This window comes from Aedes albopictus, chromosome 2 (assembly GCF_035046485.1).
Source record: "Aedes albopictus strain Foshan chromosome 2, AalbF5, whole genome shotgun sequence".
In the NCBI taxonomy this organism is placed as follows: domain Eukaryota; kingdom Metazoa; phylum Arthropoda; class Insecta; order Diptera; family Culicidae; genus Aedes; species Aedes albopictus.
Window position 1 is genome coordinate 34,316,261 of NC_085137.1, and position 26,391 is coordinate 34,342,651.

Genomic DNA, 26,391 nt, shown 5'->3' on the forward strand with positions numbered 1-26,391 from the left:
TTGAATTTATACAGAAATCATTGAAAGAATATCTACTGGAATTGCTAAACAAAATCATGGAAGAACTTCTGGAGAATTTCCTGGAGACACTCCATGAAGAAATTCATAGAAGAAGCCCTGAAATAATTATAGAAGGAACCGATAGAGAAATTACAGGAATAACTCTGGGATTACTATCTAAATAGAACTCCTGGAATTATTTCTGAAGGGCAAACGTCCATAAATCACGCCACGCTTTAAAGAGGGATGGGTTCCGAAAAGTGTGATAAGCTAAACACAAATGTCAGAGGAGCTCCCATACTAAATGTGTTCCATATGGGGGAGAGGGGTTGAAAATGGACATTTTTTTGCGTGACCTAATTTATCGTATTTCTAATAAACCAAATGCAGCCGTTTCTGGAGCATCTTTATAGAAATTCTTTTGAAAATTTATATTTATTATAAAAAATATTTCTGGAGAAACATTAGGATCCTTGGAGAAACTTTTGAAAAAAAAAAAAAAATCCGCACTCTTCATTTTCTAAAAATAAAACGCTGTTAGAATGGCTGGAATCCATGGATGGTTTTCTGAAAGAATCCCCGGAGACATTTCTGAAATAATCCGTGAAGGAATTTCTTAAACATGGAAAAATTCTTGGTGAAATTTTTGGAGGGTCATTACAGGAATTTCTGAAGATTTCATGGAATACATGCCTCAGGTTTAAACAGGTGGTTCGTGAAGTGTTGGCAAGAAAAAAAAATATTTTTTTTCTCGTCGGCATGAGAAACTAACTGGCGGCGGCGGCGTAGGAAAATATTCGGCGTGGCACGGCGGCGCTCACGTCTATCAAAAAATGCAGCAATTCTCCAGCAATCTTGATTTTTCCAGCAGATCTGCTAAAAGGGCTAAAAGCGTCTTAAAAATACCAGTAGTAACTATGTACTATACATGGCTGCGAACTACTCACCATAATTAAAGTTGGAGCTAGAGAGTGCAATAGACAATGTTAAATTGTTAAACAGATTCTTTGGTTTGTCTAATTTTTTTAGGGATCACGTCAGAAATACTACAATACACTACTCGAAGAACTCTGCTGCATATTTTATCGAGTATTTGTACAAAAGATTCACGAAGAGTTCCTTGAAAAACTTCAGCACAGCATTTGTTCAAGAATGTACTGAAATTTTGTACCAAATTCCGTAAGAAACTTGGACTTCTCCGTCCGTGGTGACGAGGTCCATCGCGAGTTTCTCCAGGATTTTTTTCATTGAGTCCACTGAAGTTTTCATCAGAACTGATTTAAGAAATTACAATGATATATTTGTTTAAACTTTGTTCGGGATTTCCCTAAGCGACTTCTTTAAAAACTCCGCAGTCGTTCAGGAATTTCATCAGGATTTTTCTAGCGGGCCTGGGGCTGCTCGAAGTCTGTTTCTTCTGTCCGGACTGGCTTGAGAGCCACATCCTGGAAGGACCACCCGTCGGATTCTACGATGACCGGTTAGATACTGACTGAAGGGTCATCTTATGCATAATAAACAATGCCTCGGAACAAGCGAAACTCATACAAAGGGATCTTTTACCTCAATAACACGGAATCCTTTACACGACCACATGCTATGTGCCAAACAACTGATATCTTAGAACTCGACCTGTTCTTATCACGGACAAAGATTCCCTAACCATTTCAATTTAATTCCCTTTTTGAAGACAAATCGGAGTGTAAAAAGTAGGGTTCTTATCTCATTCCCGTCATACTATAAGCACCGACAAATAATTATCGAGTTTATTCTTGCACCTCTCCCAATGCCTCATGACCAGTTTGGTTTCTATGGCTAATTCGTACAACTACCATTATCATTGCGGGTAATATTTATGCCGACCTGACCATAAAACGCCATCACAGTGCAACGAAGAGTGGGCACCATCTACAAAAAGGCCGACAAGTTGGATTGCGGGAACTACCGCGCGATCACACTACTGAGGGCTGCACAGTGGTACCGCCATAGGCCAAAAATCGGAAAATTGATTTTCTAATTATTGAGTTTGTATACTTTTTATAAATCAATAATGTTCCCAAGAATGCAGAAAAGCCATTTTTAAGTAAGTTTCTGTAGCATATTTTGCTTGAGAGCGTGGGTACTGTTATCAATTTGACGTTATCAAACATTGTCGAAACATAACATGAATTTTTAGTTGTACACCACGACTTCGTATAACAAAATCAGGTGGATTTTTAAATGGTTTTCAACGCAGACAATCAGAATAGATGTTTATGTTTCAATTTCAAAGCACCAAGAAGTGGAAGTGGATGTTTTGGACCATTGGGGATGTGAGTAATAGGTACATAATTTTACCCATAGAATATATACATAATAAAAATTCATGTAACATTTCAAACATGTTCTTAACCACATTTAATCAATCGCCAGCCATCAAATGATCAGATTTGAGTAGAAAAATCAATCTGTGAAGGTTGTAGCTGCAAATATTTGCATACAAGTTTGCAGGATGTGTTGGAAGTTACCTGTTATTTTTATAAAAAATAATTATTAAAATATCTACAAAATTATACATATACTAGTTTTTCTGTAGTTGTTTGAAATGTGTATCAAAATGACTAATTTTTTTACAGGAGATATTTCAATACTTTATACAAAAATTGAGGGACATTATGTTTGCAAACAAACTTTGTAAATGCTTTTTTTTCAATTATAAAAAATTACAGTTCTGGAGGTATGGCTTGAGGTACAAGTAATTGCATAACAACCATTCTTATTTGGCCTCGTCAAAATTTACTTTAGTAATTGTCAAATTTGATAAAAAATAAATTTGCATTTACTGATAACATTGACAAAAGTTCCACAAAATTCATCCAGTACTCAAAACTGTAGTGCTGGAAGAAGGAGGAGTAAATACGTTCTTTGAGTTATATTTGATTCTTCATATTTCCTTTCCAAATCAAAATATTTGATAACATTATTTAAGTTAAATCTTAGTATTCAAATTGATTTCTTTGGTACTATTGCAGGTACTGCAGGCGCTTAAATATATAGCAATGTAGGGCAATATTTGTACAAATTTCTTTTATTGGGTTAGAGCTATATTTGATGAAAAATCCACGTATTTCATTACTGGATAGCATTTCCAATGCAATTTCTTGGAACAAAAGTGACTGGAAATACTTGAATCTTATTCAAAACGCAGGCCCATGAATTGTATGACATATAACTGTGTAAAACATTAAACTTACGGTTTCAAAATTTACTTTTAAGTACGTATTGTGAAATTACCCTGAATATTTGTTTTAAATTTTGCTATTGAAGCAGTAATTGATTCTATAACTGCACTATTGTACTATTGTTTCAAAATTATTACTATTGATTATTTGTTATACATACTAATTCGATTCGTGATGACTATTCAGTATTTTGACAATAAAAATTTTCTTATTTCTGAGCAAAAATCTTCAGTTTTTTATATTTTTTTTTATTACAATAGAAATAAACCCTATTAATAAAATCACAATTTTAACACAAATACTGATATTATTCACAAGAATCTATTATGATACAGTCGTGTGATACATTCTTAAACTTGTTATACTTAGCAGAAGCTGATATAATTCGACCCACTCTTCAGAATAATTAAGAATATTTGATTACTGATTTTTGTGCAAAATAAAAGATTTTTTAAAGATATTTTCATTACAATAAACAAAAATTTCCCAAGGTCATATTTTTCAAGCGATGTTCATGAAAAAGTACTGGAATATCAATTTTAGTATAACATGCTATTTCTGATCATTTATAATGATTCTGCCCTTCTAAAAACGAAGAAAATGATTTATGACCGCTTCCTTGAACAAATGGAACCACTGTGGGCTGCCTACAAGATACTCTCTCAAACTTTATGCCGCCGTCTATCACCGATTGCAAGAGAGTTCGTGGGGCAATATCAGGCTGGATTCATGGGTGAAAGCGCTGCAACGGACCAGATGTTCGCCATTTGCCAGGTGTTGCAGAAATGCCGCGAATACAACGTGCCCACACATCACTTGTTCATCGATTTCAAATCGGCGTATGATACAATCGATCGAGAACAGCTATGGCAGATAATGCACGAATACAGATTCCCGGATAAACTGATACGATTAATCAAGGCGACGATGAATCGAGTGATATGCGTTGTTCGAGTATCAGGGACACTCTCGAGTCTCTTCGAATCTCGCCGAGGGTTACGGCAAGGTGATGGTCTTTCGTGCTCGCTGTTCAACATTGCTTTAGAGGGTGTAATTAGAAGAGCGGGGATAAATACGAGTGGAACGATTTTGACGAAGTCCGTTCAGCTGCCTGGTTTCGCTGATGATATTGATATTATTGCTCGTAAATTTGAGACGATGGCGGAAACGTACATCCGACTGAAGAGTGAAGCCAGGCGAATCGGATTAGTCATTAATGAGTCACCGCGCTCGCCACCCTGAATTTATATCGACGGTAATGAAATCGAGACGGTTGAAGAATTCGTGTACTTGGGCTCACTAGTGACCGGCGACAACGACACCAGCAGAGAAATTCAGAGGCGCATTGTGGCAGGAAATCGTGCGTACTTTGGACTCCGCAGAACTCTACGATCGAATAAAGTTCGCCGAAACACGAAGTTAACTATCTACAAAACGCTGATTAGACCGGTCGTTCTCTATGGGCACGAAACATGGACCCTACGTGCAGAGGACCAACGCGCCCTTGGAGTTTTCGAACGGAAGGTGTTGCGTACCATCTACGGCGAAATGCAGATGGAAGATGGAAGACGGGACTTGGAGAAGGCGAATGAACCAGAAGCTACATCAGCTGCTGAGAGAACCAACCATCATTCATACCGCGAAAATCGGGAGGCTACGGTGGACGGGTCACGACATCAGGATGTCGGATAGCAACCCGACTAAAATGGTTCTCGAGAGTCATCCGACCGGTACAAGAAGACGTGGAGCGCAGCGACCTAGGTGGGTCGACCAAGTGGAGGACGATCTACGGACCCTACGCAGAGTGCGGAACTGGAGACAAACAGCCATGGACCGAGTGGAAGGGAGATGGCTACTAAATACAGCAGACGCCACCCAGCCCTTAGCCTGATCGGTAAGGTATGTAAGTGCAACGAAGAAATATTTCTCTGTAGTTATGATTACGACATTTCGTATGCAGAAAATCCACTCAATCATTTGCCTGCATCTTTCCAAGAACGAAGACTGTTTATTAACAATTTACAGACGCCAAAAAGCAATTTATTTCAATATGTGAGCAGCTTTGGCTGCATTCTGCAGCGGTAAAATCCAACTTTAAAGTGCCACAGAGCTTTTGTGGAATGTGATTTGAAGGTCAGTTCAATAAGTGAATCAGGCGAAAATTGAAGGCGATGGAAATGACGATGAAGAACAATTTGGCTAGCTGCTGCTTTGATGCGGTTGCCTTCGTCGTACGCAAAATGAAAAAAAAAAAAAAATCAACTCGTTAGTGATCTTTTCCTTTGTTCTAAATTACTAAATTTTCTGTCCATCAGTTTCAATTACCTATATCTTTTTACATTATAACAAACATGTAATCATCAGCCGCGAATACAAGGCTCAAGTCAAGAGTGATTCAGGTTTTTTAAACCGTCTGTAGTCGTTTTATGAGGATAGTCACGTCACGTCACGCCCTACCGTCAGTACATCTGTGCTCAAGCGAGACCATCAGATAGATGCATATAGCTGTGACTTTTAGTTGACACAAGATGAAATCATTGCGATTCTGGCGAACTAATGAATGATGTGATGTGTAAAGTACCATATCCATGGGAAACCAGTCGTATAGGGCCAAACGAAATCTACACACATTTGAGGCTGTATTTAGAATTATTGCCAGCCCAGCCGCGACAACAAATGGATTTATAAGACTCATTCTTCGTAAGAAATCCGAGCGCAACAGACAGCGAGGCGCGTCCGTCCGGTCGGAAACGGTTTTGCGTGCGGTATTTAGGATGTCGTGATTGGAATAAGTTACTAGCTTCTGTATGGTGACCGTATGCTGTTGAGGCCTGTTGCGTATCGGTAAGTTGAGTAGACCAGTGTCGTTCGCACGTCCGGATATTTTCGTTCATCTAACATGATAATGGGAGAATTTTTAAGTAGCTATACGTATCTACGCACTGTGGATAGTGGTGAATGAGCTTCGAAACTCTAGGATTTTACCTACTGATGTAATTTATGGTGTTCGGTGGGAAACTAATAAATGGGCTATTGAGGGTTATTAATTTGTATGTTTATGGTGTAATTTATAACGCAGAACAACAACAGAAGTGGTTACGCTGGGTCAGATTGGGATTGAGCTAGGTTTGGGAAGCGATGTTCAAAATTGTTGTATGTACTATGATTTTGATTTATCTTCCCAAAGTTTAAAAACAAATTTTGTTTTATTTTCTTTCAAATCTATTACAGATATGTTTACTTTTTGTGCTATTGTAATCTTAGGCAATGGGAAGCAAACTTGATTTTTTCTCTTTTCCTTTGAAAAGTACTTATTACCTATAAGACAAAATTGTAAGCATCCAAACTAAAACTGTATTTTTTTGCTATTCTCAGTATTATTTATATGTGAGCCCCACCATAGTGGAGGAAAAACACAACGTAAAAATCTCGTCCTACTGATTTGCTTCGATTGCATTTTATTCACTATCCCATCCATGTGCCTAGCTTAGCACATATTCATTTTGATTTTATCTGATATTATGATTGCAAAAGTAATCAAAGCAATGTATGACAGCGGCTCCACGTTCAAAAGATCAAAGAGAATAGCCATATAAATCCGTATCGGAAAAAAATCCAACAAGTTGCCAATATCGCCCGATTTATTGATTACGTGAAGCATACCCCCAAGCGGCGGTGCTCCATTTAATAGCCGTCAAAAGGGGAAATTTATTTTACGCAAATAAATTCATCATCCATCATAGAGACTGTCACAAAGCGGCTTACAGATGATGCCGGATCGAAGTTAGGTTCTGCACATATGCATTTGACATATACAGGGTGTTAGGTTCATGAGTGCAAACTTTTTAAAGGGTGATAGAGGACCATAAATGGTGAAAAAAATTGTTCTACGCATATGGTCAAATCTCAACCATTACGTAGTTATTGAACTACCCATGTTTTTGACTCTTATTGCCTTAGCTGGCTATAACTTTAAAATGGTCAAACCTATCGCTGTTTTTTTACCCTTATTCGAAAGATTATTGAATTTTCTATCAAATGGCATCTTTCAACCGATTGGTTAAGTTAAATAACTAAGTTTTCTAGAGCAAAATAGCTAAAAATAGCGTGTTTTAATTTAATTTTATTTAATTTTTTTAATTATCTTTGAAAAATGCGTAATAAATTAAAATTCTTTCTTTGGCAAAGTTGTGGCCCCTGTTTCACTCTACAATTCGTTTCTTGATGCCAAACTTCTTCCTCTTATCATTTTCTTGCAATTTTGATTTAAATGTGCGGCACAGTGCGCAAAAACGTGCTTACCATGACGATTGCAAATTTATGATCTGAAATGCGACGTTTAAAACGAAATTGCAAGAAAACGATAAGAGATAGAAGTTTGATGTCGAAGAACGAATTGTAGAGTGGAACAAGGGCCACAACTTTGCCAAAGAAAGAATTTTAATTTATTACGCATTTTTCAAAGATAATTGACAAAAACAAATTAAAACACACAACTTTGAGGCTATTTGCTCTAGAAAACTTAGTTATTTAACTTAACCAATCGGTTGAAAGATGCCATTTGATAGAAAATTCAATAATCTTTCAAATAAGGCTAAAAAAACAGCGATAAGTTTGAGCATTTTAAAGTTATAGCCAGTTAAGGCAATAAGATTCAAAAACATGGGGAGTTCAATAACTACGTAACGGTTGAGATTTGACCATATGCGTAGAACAATTTTTTTCACCATTTATGGTCCTCTATCGCCCTTTAAAAAGTTTGCACTCAGGAACCTAACACCCTGTATACTGCACCGCTACAAGTTGTCTCGATTTGTCAATGCATTGGTGTGGAGTTCATTCATCATATGTATTGCATTATCTCAAAATCATTCAGTTCTACTACATAAGCAAATAAGTACGTAAGAGACGCATCTTTTTGGCTTATTCCTACAACGTAAACATTCGTTATCAGCAGCTCGTGAGGCATCGTACGAGGGATCAAATTTCAAATATTTTGAAGATAGAGTCCTTCGCATATCATCTCTTATCATCTCAATATGGTGATTTGTTGAAAAGAACGTCATTCTGGGGATATGTCTGAGATGTCTACATTAAAAGACAGACACAATTGTGTTACATATTTGAACGGTATTTTCTAACATCTTTCCATGTGTAAGAACGACGTGATTCATGCTGGTTTCACCCTTGATGGGTACTAATATCCAAATATTAGGGAGATTCACCAAACAGCGTAAACGGATGCGAAAATAGTATCCTGCGTGAAACGTGTATTGTAGCTTACGCAACAAGGTGCAGAATGAAGATTTTTACTGCACGAGTCGTACATTTATCCAACGAGGCTTGCGGAGTTGGATAATTACGACGAGTGCTGTAAAAATCGAGTTCTGCACCTAGTTGCGTTCGTTTTTTGCAATTTCATAAATTGCTGCTTGAGGATAGTTTTACACAAAACTTTTTTCCTAAAACTGCACACTGATGTCCATAGCCATGTCTAATCATAGCAAGTTATACTGTGCAGTTGTCACAATTTTTCAAAACTGTGTCCAGAAAGCATCAAGAAATTGATCAAAACTGAAAACAGTGCTGTAATGGTTCATTACGCAACGCAAATCAGTGCTGTAATAAACCATTACAGCACTGTTTATTTGGTGTGGGAAACTAGGCCTTTTCCTGTCAGATTTGCGTGAGGTTAAACAGCCTATTACGATGAGAAATTGCAAAAAAAAAACTTCTCCCAAATTATTTTAAATAAAATAATTTTAATTAAACTATTTTAAATTAAAATAATTTAAATCAATTGAAATTTATTCATTTTTCTTCAGTAATGGCTCCCCCATAAATGGCTCCCGGAACTTTTTACGAAGAATTACTTCATGTTTTTTCCAAGTAGTTACTCTTACTATAATGCAACATGTCTAACAACTTCTGGGCTTTTCCTTCAAGGGCTGCACCAGAAGCTTCTTTGCAAATTCATTCAGTAGAACACTTTCAGTGACTTCCATAAAAACAAAATGGAATAATATAGTAAACAAAACAACAAAAACGAAAAAGAAAGTATCGAATTAACTGCAAAAAAAAAGAACTTTTTTCGAAAAATTTTCTTTAAATTTTGAATTGAAGATGTAGTTGAATATTTCCTTAAACTGCCTTCGGTACGGGGATGTTTGGAATGTCAATCTATTATTTTGATTTTTTAAAGGAAATTGCCTACTTTTAGGCGTTTAGGGGAAATTTCGAAATTTAATTTTGCATTTTAAGTGTCAAATTCACTAGTTGTAAGAGTTTGAATGCGTTATTCGGGTTTAGAAGAGCAAAATTATGCGGAAAAAGAAATTTTCCTTTCTTACCGATGCTTAACTGTATGCTGATCAATTTCGCCCCAAAGTGGCATTTTTATTTTTTTGAATTTTGGAGTTATTTTACTTAAAGTTTAAATTTGTTGACCACAATTCTGCCACATGGTTTCATAGAGATCAACTGGGTACTGGTTTTGCAGAAATTCTTTTGGCAATATTTGAAATCCCGCTAATGTTATCCGCAAAAGTTGTTTCAAAGTGATCAATTTGACCCCGGGTTACGGTAATCAAAAACATCTTTCATGATTTCTTCTACAGTTTATTATTTTGACATTGAGTGAAAAATTACTTGAGTGACCGTCAGAAAGTATTTCGAAAATTCAAAAACATGGCAATTTCGCCATGCATCCGAAGTATATGTCGAAAAGTTAACGAATTGAACCATTTTTTTCTCATTATCTACCTTTAACCCTCTAATACCCAATTTTTTTATTTGGATCCAAACATCAATTTTCGTCATCTAAAATCGATTATTTTATATGTTTTAGAAGATGATTCTTTTTGATTCTCGATTTAGGGAACTTTGTTTTTTTTTTAATTTTTATTTTTGAACATCTCTACACTTTTATATTTTTCCTGGAAGTCTATTTGATATTTTGAGATTTTATGATAAATGTTAAAATATTTTTGATTCAATTTTTTTCATGGAACATTTTTTAGGTGAAATTTTTAGAAAAATAATTTTAGTGTGTATTCAACTTCCTTAAATTCTTTTACTATAATAGAATGATCGAGGAAAAATTTTAAATACGGTTAATAATGCGATTAAAAAGAAATAATGACATCTGAAAGGTGACCAAAACATCATTTTTTCAATGATTAAAAAAATGTTAATATGCTTTAAAAGACGCCAAAAACATTTTGAGATATACTGAACAGTCTAATATATCAGCTAGAAATATAAAAGTTTTGATTGCCCAGGCAAGAAAAAATATAAAAAATGCCCAAACTATACCCCGTTAGGTATTAGAAGGTCGGTATTTTGCTTTGCATTTGTTCCGAGTTTTGTCCAGAAATTGTTATGAAAAATAATTCAGCGATTTTCATGCTCCTCTGAACTACTTTTGAGGCTTAGGGCACGTTCTGTGATATTCTGTTTATTTTTTGCTTATTTCGTCGGATACTCGGATTCGATCGTTTAACCCTAGAATTGATGATGACGCTGAACCGCGCTACAGTTGATCAGATAGTGTGCCTTGATTTTTTGCTCTATTTAAAACTTGAGCTATCACACCTGTAGTATAATCGGTTCAGTCCCATTAAAATCTGATCAGCAATTCCTTCGGCAACCATTTTGTAAGTTCTTTAGTTAATATATTAAAAATAAGTTCATCATATTTTTTGAGAATTAACTCGGCAATTTCTTTGTAAATGACTATGGCAATCCTATTGGATAATCCTTTGGTAATGCTTTTTAAATTTAGTTCGACAATTTCGCAGGAAACTTTTTCAACAATTCATCTGGAAATTCCTTGGGTCTTTGGGATTTCCTCCCACATTTTCCTCAAAGTATTCCTCAGACATGAAGTATATTTTCACCCTTTTTTTATTGAAAATTAAATTTGTAATGGAATTGCAATTGTCGTTATCCAAAAGAATTGCCAAAGGTTTGAAAGGAACTGCCGAATCAATTTCCAAAGGAGATTTTGAAAAAAAAAATCCAAATAAAGTCGAAAGATTTTTTAAACTGCGGAATTTTCAAGAAATTCCGAAGAGAGTTGACGAATCAATTTTTAAGGGAAGTACGAAATCAATTTCAGGAGTTGCTGCAGAAATTTCCTTAGAAATGACCGCAGGAACTAACAAATAATTTTCAGAAGAAATTCTTCAAAAATATATCAAAGAAATTGCATATGAAATTCTCAATAGAATTTCTGGATGAATCTCCAAAGGAATTGTCGAAGAAGTAGTCCACGGCAATTTCCGATTGCCTGCGGAAATTAAAAGAATACACAACAAATGCAAGGAATTACCAAAGAAATTCACAAAGGAAAGGCTAACCGACATAATTTTCTAGATAATTACTGTAGATATTTCCAAATAAATTGCTGAAGAAACTCACAATCACTGAAGGAAAGGAATTGTCGATAAAAAAATTCACATGAAAATATCGAAGGAGTTCTCTGGATAATTAAATAAACATTAAAACTCGGATGAAATGCTATTGACACATTCTGCCGTGACGTTACAACGTTTTGACGTCGTTTCGGTCAGATTTTCCACTTTTACTCATAAATACGACCATAAACCTCAAATATTTTTTGAATATTCGGATTCCTTGTAAAATTTGAAGTAAATATGATCTGTTGAACATTTAGTTTTCATTGGAAAAGTATGTTCAAAATGAGCATTACTACTAGCGTGACGTTACAACGTTGTAGCCTTCTTGATGTGCGGAACAAACGTAGCGCCGACATTGCGTCCAACCGTCATCTCCTAATCGGCGAGATCTGGCTGACATGCGGCATCGCGGAGATCCATCGACAGGAAGAGAAACTCGGGCGCCGGTTCAACACACGGTGACTGGAAAACGCTGCGGTGAAAAGGTCCAACGTTGATAAACTGGAGAATAGTGCTGCGGGTATTCCGAAAGGTGGAATAGTAAAAGTTCATTGGAGCGCCATCAAGAACGATTTCATCGCCACCGGCGAGAATAATTTGGGTGAGCTCTGGGGGCATTAGAGAGAGCAGTGGATCACATATGACACCTGGAGGAAGATAGAGGAGCGAAGGAACGCTAAAGCCGCGATAGAGCGAGCGAAAACACGAGGAGCCAAAACCGCAGCCCGTCAGCGCTATTTGGCTCTCGAAAAGGCAGTGAAACGCTGATGTAGGCTGGACAAAACAAGCGTGTGGGCGGACTCCTTTAGTGGGACTAAGATGAAAGTTACGATGCCCGTGAAAGACACATCTGGACAGCTATTGACTGACCCGGTTGACCAGCTGACACGCTGCACAATGGGAAAAAATAGGTATAAAGCGCAAATAAATTCAATATCGCAGCTCGGAGTGAATGGATTTGAATGAACTTTCGACACAAACTGTAAAATTCTCTATAGTTTCAGATAAGAAACGTGTCATTCGCCGTACGATGGTGTAAGTCAATGTATTTAGCTCGTTTTACCCCACTCTCTTTTTTTTCACCTTTTTCGAAAATTCCTGAAGTGCAAAATAAATGGTTTATTTAAGTCGTGATTGTGTAAAAACTTCCGTAGTATCTAATGGAGCTGATTTGGCTCACCGCACGGCTTTAAAATTGAAATATCTTTAAATAACCCCGATATCCCCTATTTCTTTGAAATTTCACATGTATCTCCGCCCGGTGTGAAACGCAATCGATAAGAGCAGGATCAACCCTATGTTAAATTGCCGAAACTATGGAAGTTTTTACACAAATTCGAGTTTAATAAGTCATTTATTTTGCGTGCCAGTCGGGAATAGATGAGGATTTTCTCAAAAAGGTGTATGATAGCTAAATTCACTGATTTCCAGCATCATGCGGTGAATGTCACCCTCCTTATCTGAAACTGTAGAGATTAATGCAGTTTGTGTCAAAAATTCATTCGAATCCATCCACTTCGAGCAGAGATATTGAATTTATTCGCGTTTTATGCCTATTTTTCCCCACTATGCGCTGGTTCGAGCACTTTGGAAACCTTTTTCAAGTGTCGGCCACGCCACCAACACCTAGATCCGCCAAGAGTTTGATGCATTACCCGTGTCAACACCGAAGCTCCATCATATTAAATATATATTATTTTAATATCGAAATGAATGCGTTGCTACCCGTCATATTTGTGTAGTTATTCAGATAAAAGCTCTTCATGAATCTACTACCAATCACCCCAGAATAAAAGATCCATGTTTAAACTAGCTTGACCATCCAATAAGGGAAGCCGTATTTTTAAGCCTAACTTATTTTAATATACGTACATTGAAGTGTCACAAAGACCTTACAATATTTCAAATATACAAAGTTTTGCAAAAATTTGAAATATTGTCCATTTAACAAAATCTTAATATCTCAGCTTCTAGACAAGATATTTTAAATCTTTTTTTAGAGAAATGACGCATACAAATAGTACTATCAGATGAAACTTTCAAAATTGAAAATAAAAAATTGTGCATGTATTTTTTTCTCAAATTTATATGAAAAATTCTCAAAAAATAGTCTTTTTATTAGCACAAAAACGGTTCTGCCGTCAATATAAATACAATATTTCAAAAACTTATCCCCTTCAAGAATGCCTAGAGGTCCATAGAAAAATACAAAAAAAATTGAAAAAATTCAGAAGTTGAAAAAATATTATGAAAAAATGATTTTTTTGAGACTTTTCATGAAAAAAGGCCATTTTTCAAAAATCGCCCTAGCGGAACCTCTAAATGATTTTTTAGACAATCGAAATGTTCTACAAAAATGCTTCAAATATGCATATCTTTCATTTAAGGGTTGAGCACCTTGACTTTTCGAACATCGATTTTTTTTTGGGACAGTCTATTCTGGATGAATCTCCAAAGGAATTGTCGAAGGTGTAGCTCACGGCAATTTCCGATGGCTTGAGAAAATTAAAAGAATACACAACAAATGCAAGGAATTACCAAAGAAATTCACAATGGAAAGGCCGACCGACATAATTTTCTAGATAATTACTGAAGAAATTTCCAAATAAATTGCTGAAGATACTCACAAAGGATCACTGAAGGAAAGGAATTGTCGATAAAAAAATTCACATGAAAATATCGAAGGAGTTCTCTGGATAATTAAACAAACATTAAAACTCGGATGAAATGCTATTGACATATTCTGCCGTGACGTTACAACGTTTTGACGCCGTTTCGGTCAGATTTTCCACTATTACTGTTAAATACGACCATAAATCTCAAATATTTTTGAATATTCGGATTCCTTGTATGATTTGCAGTAAATATGATCTGTTGAACATTTAGTTTTCATTGGAAAAGTATGTTCAAACTGAGCATTAGTAGCGTGACGTTACAACGTTGTAGCCTTCTTGATGTGCGGAACAAACGTAGTGCCGACATTGCGTCCGACCATCATCTCCTAATCGGCGAGATCCGGCTGCGCGTCGCCATCGCGGAAGATCCATCGACAGGAGGAGAAACTCGGGCGCCGGTTCAACACGCCGATTGGAAAACGCTGCGGTGAAAAGTTCCAATATCGATGAGCTGGAGAATCGTGCTGCGGATATTCCGAAAGGTGAAATAGAAGAAGTTCAATGGAGGAAGATACACTGAGGCAAAAAAAACTAAGGAAGAACATAAGATCCCCTTAAGATTTGGTGACACTAGAATTATTGTTGAAAGCCATAAATTTTACTTATTAATCATAAGGGAGGGAGGGAAAAATTTTATGTCCAGTCACTTACCAAAATCATAAGTTTTGCTTAAGAATATAATTGGATCAAAATTATAACTATCGTATGTTTGCTCTTCAACTACTAAGACTTATAGAAATCAATATTGGTAATTATGATTGTCATGTCGTAAGCAAAATGATATTCGTACTCGTTTTTTAATGAAATAATTCTGCTCTAACTCATGTCATGTGCATTAAATTACCGCGTCAGTAAAATGAAAGATTTCTCTTCATCGATCACTTGAAATAAAGGTACAAGGAGCGTATTGTGCTTTCATTTAATAATGCAAGTTTGCATGATTTGTTTTTATTAAAGAATGCAGTCAAACTTGCTTCTTGTCACTTTTATAAACAACGCAGAGATCAATTAAGAGGAATCGATCGTGTTACTTACGTATAATTCCATTGTTGTTGTTGATTTGGGAGGAGAATGCGCACTTAAATAAAATCAATTTGATTTTGAGTGTCCGAAAACTGATCTGTGAGTAAATGTTTGTTTGTTTAGGGCGCAACTAGCTGGAATTCATACCCTCATTTTAAAGATTTTCATAGATTTCTATTATGGATTTTTCACAACCATGTCGCTTATGCCAATCATAAGTTGTAGATATGGAACGCGTTCGCGAAAACTATGAAATAAATAAGCTAGTAATGAAACAGAAAAATCGTCCGTTCATAAGTTGCGACTTATTGAATTCCTAAGTATTTTTGCCTCAGTGTAGAGAAGCGAAGGAACGCTGAAGCCGCGATAGAGGGAGCGAAAACACGAGGAGCCAAAACCGTAGACCGTCAGCGCTATTTGGCTCTCGAAGAGGAAGTGAAACGCTCATGTAGGCTGGACGAAAGAGCGTGGGCGGACTCCCTTAGTGGGACTATAATGAAAGTTACGATGCCCGTGAAACACACATCAGGACAGCTATTGACCGACCCGGCTGACCAGCTGACACGCTGATTCAAGAACTTTGGAAACCTTTTTCAAATGTCGGCCACGCCACCACCTATGATCCACCAAGGGTTCGACGTATTAGCCGTGTCGAAACCGAAGCTCCACCATTGCAGGAGAAAGAAACAGTCATCCGTAGCATGGAATCGAATATTTGGCCCCGGGGGTCAATCGCATATCAGCCGAGATGCTTAAAGCTGACCCCGTAGTATCCAAAGAATTGGCATCCCTATCCCACCTATGGGTAATTCTCGCTGAGACCGGCCCACTATTTACACCTTGTCTTCAAAAATGTTTAAGGTGCCGATTATCTGAAAGCCCTCGCCTAAAAAGTAAGAAAAATGCATTTGGTTACTTAAATTGAAGGACCCCCCGTTAGTTAGAGCCACAACAATTTTTGCAGACCCCTCGATTTTGGTCAAATTGTGGCTCACTTAAACCGTTATAACTCGAAAGTTTTCCAACAACCACCTCAAAACGAATTGTTGTTGAAAAGAGGAAAGATAGAGCTACTATTTACAATAATAAAAAGTTGGGTCGGCCATATTGATTTTGGCCGCCATCTTGGATTTTTATACCAAAACATTTTTTTCATCATGAGGGCAACCACCGATTTTCAAATTTTTTGCATCAATTGAAAGCTGGGACATTTATACATAACATATCAAAAAATTAGAGATGTCTTTTTCTTCTTTCAAAAGTTATCTACTGTTTTGTAAATCATGCCACTTTTGCGCACTGGGCCCGGTGTCGGCCGTTTACATAAATGCAGCGTTATTTCACAGTGTTTACGAACACGAATTTGAATTCTGAACCCACTAATGGAAAGCTGAAGGTTTAAGCTTTTCAAATTACTAAAAAAGTTATAAAAACAATGCCCGCATTATTGAGAAACAGTCAAAAACGGAAACGAACCTCCGATATGGCCAAATTTTGCGACACGCGCCTTTGTGTATACATGCAGGCGTAAACTCGGATGCTGTTGCATGTCGTTGCCGGTGCGCATGGAAATGTATGGAGAAAACGTGGCTTAATTTACAAAACTGCAAATAACTTTTGAAAGAGGAAAAAGACATCTCTATTTTTTTGATATGTTATGTATAGATGTCCCAGCTTTCAATTGATGCAAAAATTTTGAAAATCGGTGGTTGCCCTCATGGTGAAAAATATGTTTTGGTATACAAATCCAAGATGGCGGCCAAAATCAATATGGCCGACCCAACTTTTTATTATTGTAAATAGTAGCTCTATCTTTCCTCTTTTCAACAACAATTCGCTGTGAGGTGGTTGTTGGAGAAAATTTCGAGTTATAACGGTTAAGTGAGCCACCATTTGACCAAAATCGAGGGGTCTGCAAAAATTGCTGTGGCTCTAACTAACGGGGGGTCCATCAATTTGTGTAACCAAATGCATTTTTCTTACTTTTTAGGCGAGGGCTTTCAGAAAATTGGCACCTTAAACATTTTTGAACATAAGGTGTAAATAGTGGGCCGGTCTCAGCGAGAATTACCCCTATGCAATGTTTTCGTAGCCAACTTAACTGTGGCTCAAGCGTACGGCTCAAACTGATAACCTATCTTTAAACACAGAAACATTGTTTTAATGCGGGATAAGAAAACAAGAAGACCATAACAGTCCCCTGGTCCCCTGGCACAACTGCTGCATCAATAATTCTGCAACATATGGGAAACCGCGTATGGTACAATCGATCGAGAACAGCTGTGGCATGCTGACAAAGGGCTCCAGGGAGGAATCACCGCGCCCGCCACCCCGAATTTATATCGACGGTGATTAAATCGAGGCGGTTGAAGAATTCGTGTACTTGGGCTCACTGGTAACCGCCGACAACGACACTAGCAGAGAAATTCAGAGGCGCATTGTGGCAGGAAATCGTGCTTACTTTGGACTCCGCTGAACTCTACGATCGAATAAAGTTTGCCGTAACACAAAGTTAACTATCTACAAAACGCTGATTAGACCGGTCGTCCTCTATGGGCACGAAACATGGACCCTACGTGCAGAGGACCAACGCGGCCTTGCAGTTTTCGAACGGAAGGTGTTGCGTACCATCTACGACGGAGTGCAAATGGAAGACGGGACTTGGAGAAGGCGAATGAACCACGAGCTGCATCAACTGCTGAGAGAACCAACCGTCGTCCACACCGCAAAACTGGGAGGCTACGATGGGCGGGTCACGACATCAGGATGTCGGATAGCAACCCTACTAAAATGGTTCTCGAGAGTCATCCGACCGGTACAAGAAGACGTGGTGCGCAGCGAGCTAGGTGGGTCGACCAAGTGGAGGACGATCTGCGGACCCTACGCAGAGTGCGGAACTGGAGACAAACAGCCATGGACCGAGTGGAATGGAGACGGCTACTATGTACACCAGAGGCCACCCAGGCCTTAGCCTGATCGGTATGGTAAGGTAATGGGAAACCGCGGCATTTCCGGTCGACTGGATGCAAGGCGTCTTAGTAAAGGTACCCAAAAAGGGTCACTTGACTTTATGCGATAATTGGCGGGGTTGCTGTGTGTTGCTGTGCATCGTTCTCCAAAACCTCTGCAAAGTGATCCTTAACCGGATAAAGGAGATGATTGACGCAACTCTCCGACGGTAGCAAGTAGGATTCCATGTGTCCATATTGTCACGCTCCGTATCATCTATCTACCTGGTGTTCATTGATTACAAAAGAGCTTTCGACCGTCTCAATCATGAAAACAAATGGGGAGCCCTCAGGCACAAGGGTGTCCCTGAGAAAATCATCGGCCTCATTGAAGCACAGTACAGGGCATTTTCGTGCAAAGTACTGCACAATGGTGTCTTGTCCGATTCCATCCGGGTCGTTGCTGGAGTGAGGCAAGGATATATCCTGGTAGGTACGAGTGACCGTGAACCAAATCGTGGATTGCTATTGCAGCCCATTACCATGGAGCACCTAAATGACTTCGAATTGGCTGATGGCGTTGCTCTCCTAGCTCAACGGCGTTCTGATATGCAGAGTTAGCTCGATGATCTGGCCAATCGAACCTCGGCGGCAGGTCTTACCATCAACGTCAACAAGACTAAATCGTTGGATGTGTTGGTCAACCCTTCCAACTTTACGGTAGCTGGGCAATCAGTGCAGAATGTAGAAAGCTTCCAATATCTTGGTAGCCAAATGGCGGCCGATGTCGGTACCAAGATCGACTGGTTTATAAGAACAGTCCTCCTGATTTCATCTTATTCAAAATATAGAATTGAGGAGCTGTTTGTTCAGTTGCTGCTATAATCACATGTTCTCGAATCGAAGAAACAAGCTTCAGTATTTATGGTTCATATGAACCAAATTTGAATAGGGTAAATGTACCAATAGTAGTGCTATTAGTACCTCCTTTTAGTAAAATAATTGAATAAAATTTATAATACCACTAAATAAAAGTCTGAAAACGTTAATCGGTAGTTTTTCACTTAAATTTGCTAGGAAAAATGTAAAAACCGTTGTTTATTTCAGTTTTACCAATAAATCACTTGCATCAACTATAGGGTCTCCCGTTAGCCTAGTGGTTAAGGCCATGGATCGCCAATCCGGAGACGGCGGGTTTGATTCCCGTTCCAGTCGGGAACATTTTCTCGACTCCCTGGGCATAGTGTATCATTGTACTTGCCTCACAATGTACAAATTCATGCAATGGCAGGCAAAGGAAGCCCTTCAATTAATAACTGTGGAAGTGCTCAAAGAACACTAAGTTGAAGCGAGGCAGGCCATGTCCCAGTGGGGAAGTAGAGCCATGAAGAAGAAGAAGGACTATAGGTACACGGTTCCTATTATGGAGGTAAAATTTAACCCTCGAGCAGTCGCGTCTTTGACTACCTGCAGGGACGCCGCGCTCACGCTGTGTACCACATGCGTGCATTTTTCATGGTGCGTGTACTCAGTACACGACGCGACCGCTCCCGGGTTAACATTGGTTCCTATAGTGGCGCATTCTATTGAATTCTTATGGGACCCACCACTATAGGTGCAAAGGAGGAAAAAAATAAGGAAAATATTTGTTTAAAATAGGTTTTTCGGCAAATTTTGAACACAAAACTGAATTAAATTTAACAATTGGGTATGATGCATCTTTCAAATATGTCATTTGCAAGCTTTTTGGTTGAAATAGTGCTAAATTGCCACTACCACTACTACAGTGACCGGCACAAAAAAAGATCCACCATATAGTGATCACAGTTTCTAGTGAAAATACTTGCAAAAATGATAAAATATAACTTTCAATGAATGCACTACTTCCATTTTACATTGTTTTAGTAATCTGTGTTGAAAAAATAGGTTTTTGAGGAATAAAATGATTTCTGATGAAATTGGGAAAGTTGTTTAAAAATTGGGTATGACAGAAAAAAAGATCCACTAAGCAATTAATTCTGAAACTTCAGAATTTCGCCAAATTTTCACACGTTTTGCTTCTAGGTTTATGCTGTTGTTATGTTTTTGACATGTGAAATTTATTTTGACATGAGTTTTATCAGTTTTAGGGTAATATGGGGCGAGCTTGTTTTTATGTTGTTGTTAATATAATTGATCATTTTTTTCCAAACTACAGAAGTAATCTGTAAGCAAGAGTGAATGCTATTAATCTACAATACTACAATAATTCAGCTTTCAGACAAACAGGAATGTACTTTTTTGAACAATTTTTATGAATATTGGTCGACTAATGCAAAGAAATGCACATGTTGTGAAGATTATTAAGAATTATATGATATTATTTGATACTATTTGATAACTCAAAACACTCTGACGTTTGTTTATCGCAATGATCACCTCCATCTGCTTGTACTAAAGCTTGCTGGAGGTATATTCTGTCTTATACACTTTGATAATTGCAAAATTTCAGTGTATTGTAAGTGGTACAAAATGGGTGTTCAATCATAATGTTAACTTTTAACATCAATTTCCACTGTCGCTTCAATACACCCATTCTCAGAATCAAAAGTTTACAAAAAATAAAGCGTCAGATCATCTTGCTGTCTTCTGCAATATCTTTTGTTGGAATGCAAGGAATAAATGTGCTGAAGGCACCAACATGATTTGACGTTAGTATCTCTTGCAATCACTCATTTCATGTATGCGTATAATTTAACACCAGTGTGATTTTATTTTGCATGTTAACATTATAAGTGCGCACCATCTGTACCACTTGTAATACATTGAAAATTTGTAATTATCAAAGTGTATATGATAGAATATACCTCCAGCAAGCTTAATTACAAGCAGATGGAGGTGATCATTGCGATGCACAAACGTGAGAGTGTTTTGAGTTATCAAATAGTATCAAATAATATCAAATAATCCTTAACAATCTTCACAACATGTGCATTTCTTTGCATTAGTCGATCAATACTCATAAAAATTGTTCAAAAAAGTACATTCCTGTATGCCTGCAAGCTGAATTATTCTTGTATTGTAGATTAATAGCATTCATTCTTGCTTACAGATAGCTTCTGTAGCTTAGGGAAAATTTTATCAATTATATTACCCAGGATAAATTAACTCGCCCCATATCACCCTAAAATTGATAAAACTCATGTTAAAAATAATTTCACATGTCAAAAACATCACAACAGCATAAACCAAGAAGCAAAACGTGTGAAAATTTGGCGAAATTTTGAAGTTTCAGAATTAATTGCTAAGTGAATCTTTTTTTTCTGTCATACCCAATTTTTAAACATTTTTTTCCAATCTCATCAGAAATCATTTTATTCCTCAAAAACCAAATTTTTTTCAACACAGACAACTAAAAAAATGTAAAATGGATGTAGTGCATTCATTGAAAGTTACATTTTATCATTTTTGCATGTATTTTTCAATAGAAACTACAATCATTACATGGATCTTTTTTTGTGCCGGTCACTATATTTCTACTACCTCCACTAAGGGATCTTTTACCCTAGTATACAAAACAAGAAAATCTAAAAGAGATGAACCAGCCTAGGGCTGAAAATCTCTATAATAAAGAAATAATAATAATAATAAGAAAATCTAAAGAATTCTCTCAGTAACTCACATTAATGTTTAACCCTAAAAGGGTATCTTCATGGGCGCAGTATCATAACGTCCGAGGCCATAATGTCCCAGGGCTTTATGGCGCATTTTTTCGGGGCATAACGTCCAAACATGCAAGTATGCCACGAAGTCCAAGGAAAGAAGGCACCCCAAGTAACCACTAAGCCGTAAAAATTGGCACCAAGTTGGTTCTATATTCACATGAAGAGCAATGTTAACAGAGCTTACCAGAACTACATCCTATAATAGATCTGCTTAAAAGCCAATTTTGGCGAAATATTCGGCTGATATACGGCCAGCTTCAATCTGCGTACCAAGTCTCTGGTGAAAGAGTTGTCAAATGAGAGTCAGAAAAAAAGCAAAAAAAGAAAGTTATTTACCTTCTTATTTTTGTTTTTGTTCTGGATGTTTTTTCCATTGAAGTTTATTTTTCTTCGATTTTTACGGCCTGACCCAGATTCGATCTGATTTCCTCGGGATTGTTATTTCTAAGTGGATTTCGTCACATTTCCCATCTGCTCCATCGATGAACCAACAGATCGGTTGGCTCAGCACCGTATTTAAAGAAAAGCAGACAAGTTGGTACAGCGTTGATGTTCCGCACGATCCGATGTTCGGATCGGAAATCGGGCACAAAGTATCCGCATTCGAAATGTATAAAATGGTTTTATGGATGGCTGAGAGAGATTTGTAGGAGATGCAGCTAGGGAAGTTTGGGAGGTTGACGAGGTTCAATAACAGGATAATCAAAATGGGGCTCATCGCTCATCGATTAGTTTTGGTGTTCGTCTGTGGATGTGGATAAAACGATTGATACTCCACAGATTAACAACCGATGCATTAATAATATAATCGAGAAAGTAGTTATAAGCTTCAAACTTCCTATTGATCGGAAGAAATTTCCGAGGATATTTGATCGTCTTGCTCCGGATCAGTCGAGGGTTCATTTTTGTTTTGCTTGAAATCAGCTTTGATTGATATAAACGTCATGCAGGCCAAGCCTTTTAACAGCACTGTCAGGCTTCTTATTCGGCTCATAGACACTGGGTTTACAAGCACTATAGCATAGCGTCATATACTAATATACGGCTTATTTCAGTGCTTACCATTTATAATGCCTGAGAACATTTGAAAATTTTCTATAGAGCCTATTGACACGGAAAAGCTTTTGTATGACCTTTAGACCGCTTACGACAGGGCTTAGTGGTTACTTGGGACATAGGATATTATGACGCACCTAAACTTTTGGACTTTATTTCGCAAAAAAACGCAACTTAACGACCGGGACAGTATGGCCTCGGACGTTGTGATCCGGCCCCATCTTCATGGCCTCAGTTTCGTCACCTCGCTGAGTGTGTTCCATCAAGGACGAGCTCAGAAAGGCGCCTGGGGTCCAATGGACCCCAGGTATCCCTTTTAGGGTTAAGGGCGTTCAGTTCCTACTTGATCGTATTTGACAAATAATATTGGACCACAACTTATCAATATGCATTGGAGCATTCGATTCTTGTTGTCATAAGCGTACGCACTTCCGCCAGAGAGGCATTCAATCAACAATGTTGTTTCAACTGTCAACTGCGTATAGTGTGTTTAGATAGATAACGGCCAAGATCACTTCTAAAATAATCAGAACGCACGAAGTCCACAGTTGGATGTTCTGCGCTTCATTCATACGGTTGTTGGTTTGGTTTGGTTGTTTGTCACCACCGAGTCCAACGACATAAACTGATCTGTAATCGTTTTCAACTATTCATTCTTCGCGTTTCTTCTCATGATCATCAATTTGGGTGAAGCCTTCCCATCCCCATGCTCATGCCGCTGCTGTGTGATGATAAGACACGCGATTATTTTTCCACACTAACTACACGCTCCTCTCCTCGGTCTAATCGTTAGTTATGCGGCGATTGTTGTTGATGCTGATTGCTGGCTGACTCTGGAGCTGGATAATCCATCCGGAACAAAGTCCGCCAAAGTCGCTTGGTCATTTCCAGCCCGAACCGAACCGATGATAGTTTGTGTCACTAAACTTTGGTCAAGTGTTCTCCGGGGGTAGGCCACGCGTGACCAATGTGAAATCCGGCGGGTGGGTAATCATCGGCGACTATAATGGTACACCATCAGTCCAGGAAGAACAAACACAGCAAGAAGAAACAAAACTTGAACTTGAACGGGGCCGTCCGTATTGTGGCGTTTGATATGGTAGGAAGGAGGCATGCATGTGTGTTTGAGTGCTCCATGAATGATGGTTATCAGCCGTTATCGCAATTGCAGTTTAAATTATTTACTGCTCCGGTCAATAATGAATGTGTTAGAAGAGCAGGGGTTGCCAAGTGGCTTGTGGTAATCGGATGATCAAATATGTAATTGGGTTTTTAAATTTTGGAAAATATATTGATTTTTGAATTTTATACGAAAGCGCATCTTTTTCTGAGTCAGTATGATTTTTTTTTAAATTTTTAGAATTTAATTTTGATACATAAAATCAATTTCAAAGAGATTTTAAAATTCACTTTTTGACAGCTGGGCAACTGTTTGACAGCTCCACCTAGTACAAAATCCGACGAGGGGTGATTCATCAAATACAAACTTCAAATTGATTTTTAAATAAGTTTCCGGTCACCAAAATTCATGTAAATTTGGATTTCGGCTCAGTTTAGCGTGCAGATTCAGAATATGGAATTATCTCTAAACCGCTAAAGAAGTAAATTTCTAGCGTATGTTTTTAATGTTTTGCTTCTAAAGAAATTTGAAGGTTTTAATTTTCTGAGAAGTTTTTTGACAAATTCTTGGAGAACTCGTAGCTTCTTATAACCGATCGAATGGACCCATACAAATAGACAGAATGTTATACCTGCGCAATCCAGTGTCACTTCGCGCTGGAAAGTTTGAAAACCTTCGTTGCACTTTGCGAGAGTTCAAAGATAGGACGAAAAAGCGAGAGGAAACAGCTTAGGATTCCTGATAGGACCGCTGCTGCTGCTGCTCCGTCCGTTCCGTACACACACAAAATTCCCTTGGGTGTTGTGGAAGTGGAAGTCGTGCTGTTGGGATCCCGTGGCGAGGGTGATAATTCATCTTGCAAGACAAACACGAAGGGAATTTTCGTTCATCTACCTACATACTTAGCTTGGCAGTGCCAATGGCACTGATTGCGGTGCGAGTGTGCGTTTGGGTCTTCTTGGTTGTGGACCGGCGCAGCGCGATAGGACGATAGGAGAATGTTCAATTGATAATGAGCCCAAAATACACCGACCAACAGGCTGATATTAGGAATAAATTGAGTAATTCGGGCGATATGGATGAGACGGGAAGCCTTTTTTTTTTGTTTTTTGAGGCATATGTGGCACATTGCTGCGTTCACTCGACGACCGACGGTACTCGAAGATATGCTTTTGATAGGTATATAACGGGACCGTTGATGACGGTTCGAAGTACAAAGACGTCTAGTTAATGATTAGATTATTTGTTGTTATTTTTTACGGATCGTGGCCGGCTGTCTGTGTGGGTATGGGTTTGGAATATGGGTTGGAACGTTTTGAGGAAGCAAGCTCTCGAGGACTCAGATCTTGCCAGAACGGTGTCAGTGTCAGTTGGTGCATCGAAGCGGTCAGGTGTTTCCAAACTGTTGGAATCGGTTTGCGCAGAATAGGTTTAGTGCGTTGCTTGTGCTCAGTTTATATCGTTGGAGTTTTAGAGAAAGTGAATTAGTGGTGTTCAGGAGTGAATACTAGATAAACGAACTTTGAAGTGATATTGAGTGAATTTAAGAAAAATCATAGCCAGACTTACGTTGAATTCAGGTGAGATTTAAAAGATGATTAATCACAACGTGAATTTATAAATTGTTTGCTTGTCAGTGGAATCAACTATTTGATGTTAATGAGGTCGTGGCTCAATAACTCATTTAGCTATTTTTCACCAATTAATTTTGCTAATGTTTCATAGATAAAAAATGGACGATTTTATCAAATTTAGTATTCATGCAAATCGACTACTACTATTTCTTTGCCAGTTTAGTAATTAGAATATGACACCTGTTGACGACTTGTGCTATCAGCTTCCTGTTAATTTTGGTGTTACTTGTTAAGCTAAAGTTTAATCGATATTGTTCACTCGTTCACTGTACCTGATGCACTACTTGCCGGATTCCTGACATTGGTCTTTGGTGTCGTCAATTCTTTCAGCGTTTTTTCTCAACTTTTTTTTTTGAGTTTAATAATAGTTTTCCTCAAAGATTTCAACGAAGGCGATTCCAGAAATTTCCAGAGATTTCATGTGGAGTTTTTCATGAAATTTCTTCAGCCAGATTAACCCGCCTAAGATGTTAGAATTTTTGCTCCACGATGGCGTAGTGTACGTTCAGAGTGTCTATCTGGGTCATATTGACCCCAATATCCTACCAAGGTTAAGAAAAAAAAAAAATCAAAAAGATTCCTCAAACAGT

At 37.9% G+C, this 26,391-nt stretch overlaps 1 protein-coding gene across 3 annotated transcripts in view; it reads left to right on the top strand.

The window, feature by feature from the left end:
* LOC109402501 (very long-chain-fatty-acid--CoA ligase bubblegum) overlaps positions 1 to 26,391 on the top strand; it is a 141,956-nt gene that overhangs the window by 18,154 nt on the left and 97,411 nt on the right. Inside the window, exon 1 of one of the 3 annotated variants that reach the window (XM_062849458.1) lies at positions 5,920 to 6,065. The exons of 1 other annotated variant lie outside the window; for it this stretch is intronic. In XM_062849458.1, coding sequence (XP_062705442.1) covers positions 6,040 to 6,065 — 26 coding nt within the window. In that variant the 5' untranslated portion in view covers positions 5,920 to 6,039. Of the gene's footprint in view, positions 1 to 5,919; positions 6,066 to 25,517; positions 25,748 to 26,391 lie in introns of those variants that run through there. One more of the 3 variants, XM_029876709.2, reaches the window with a different exon arrangement.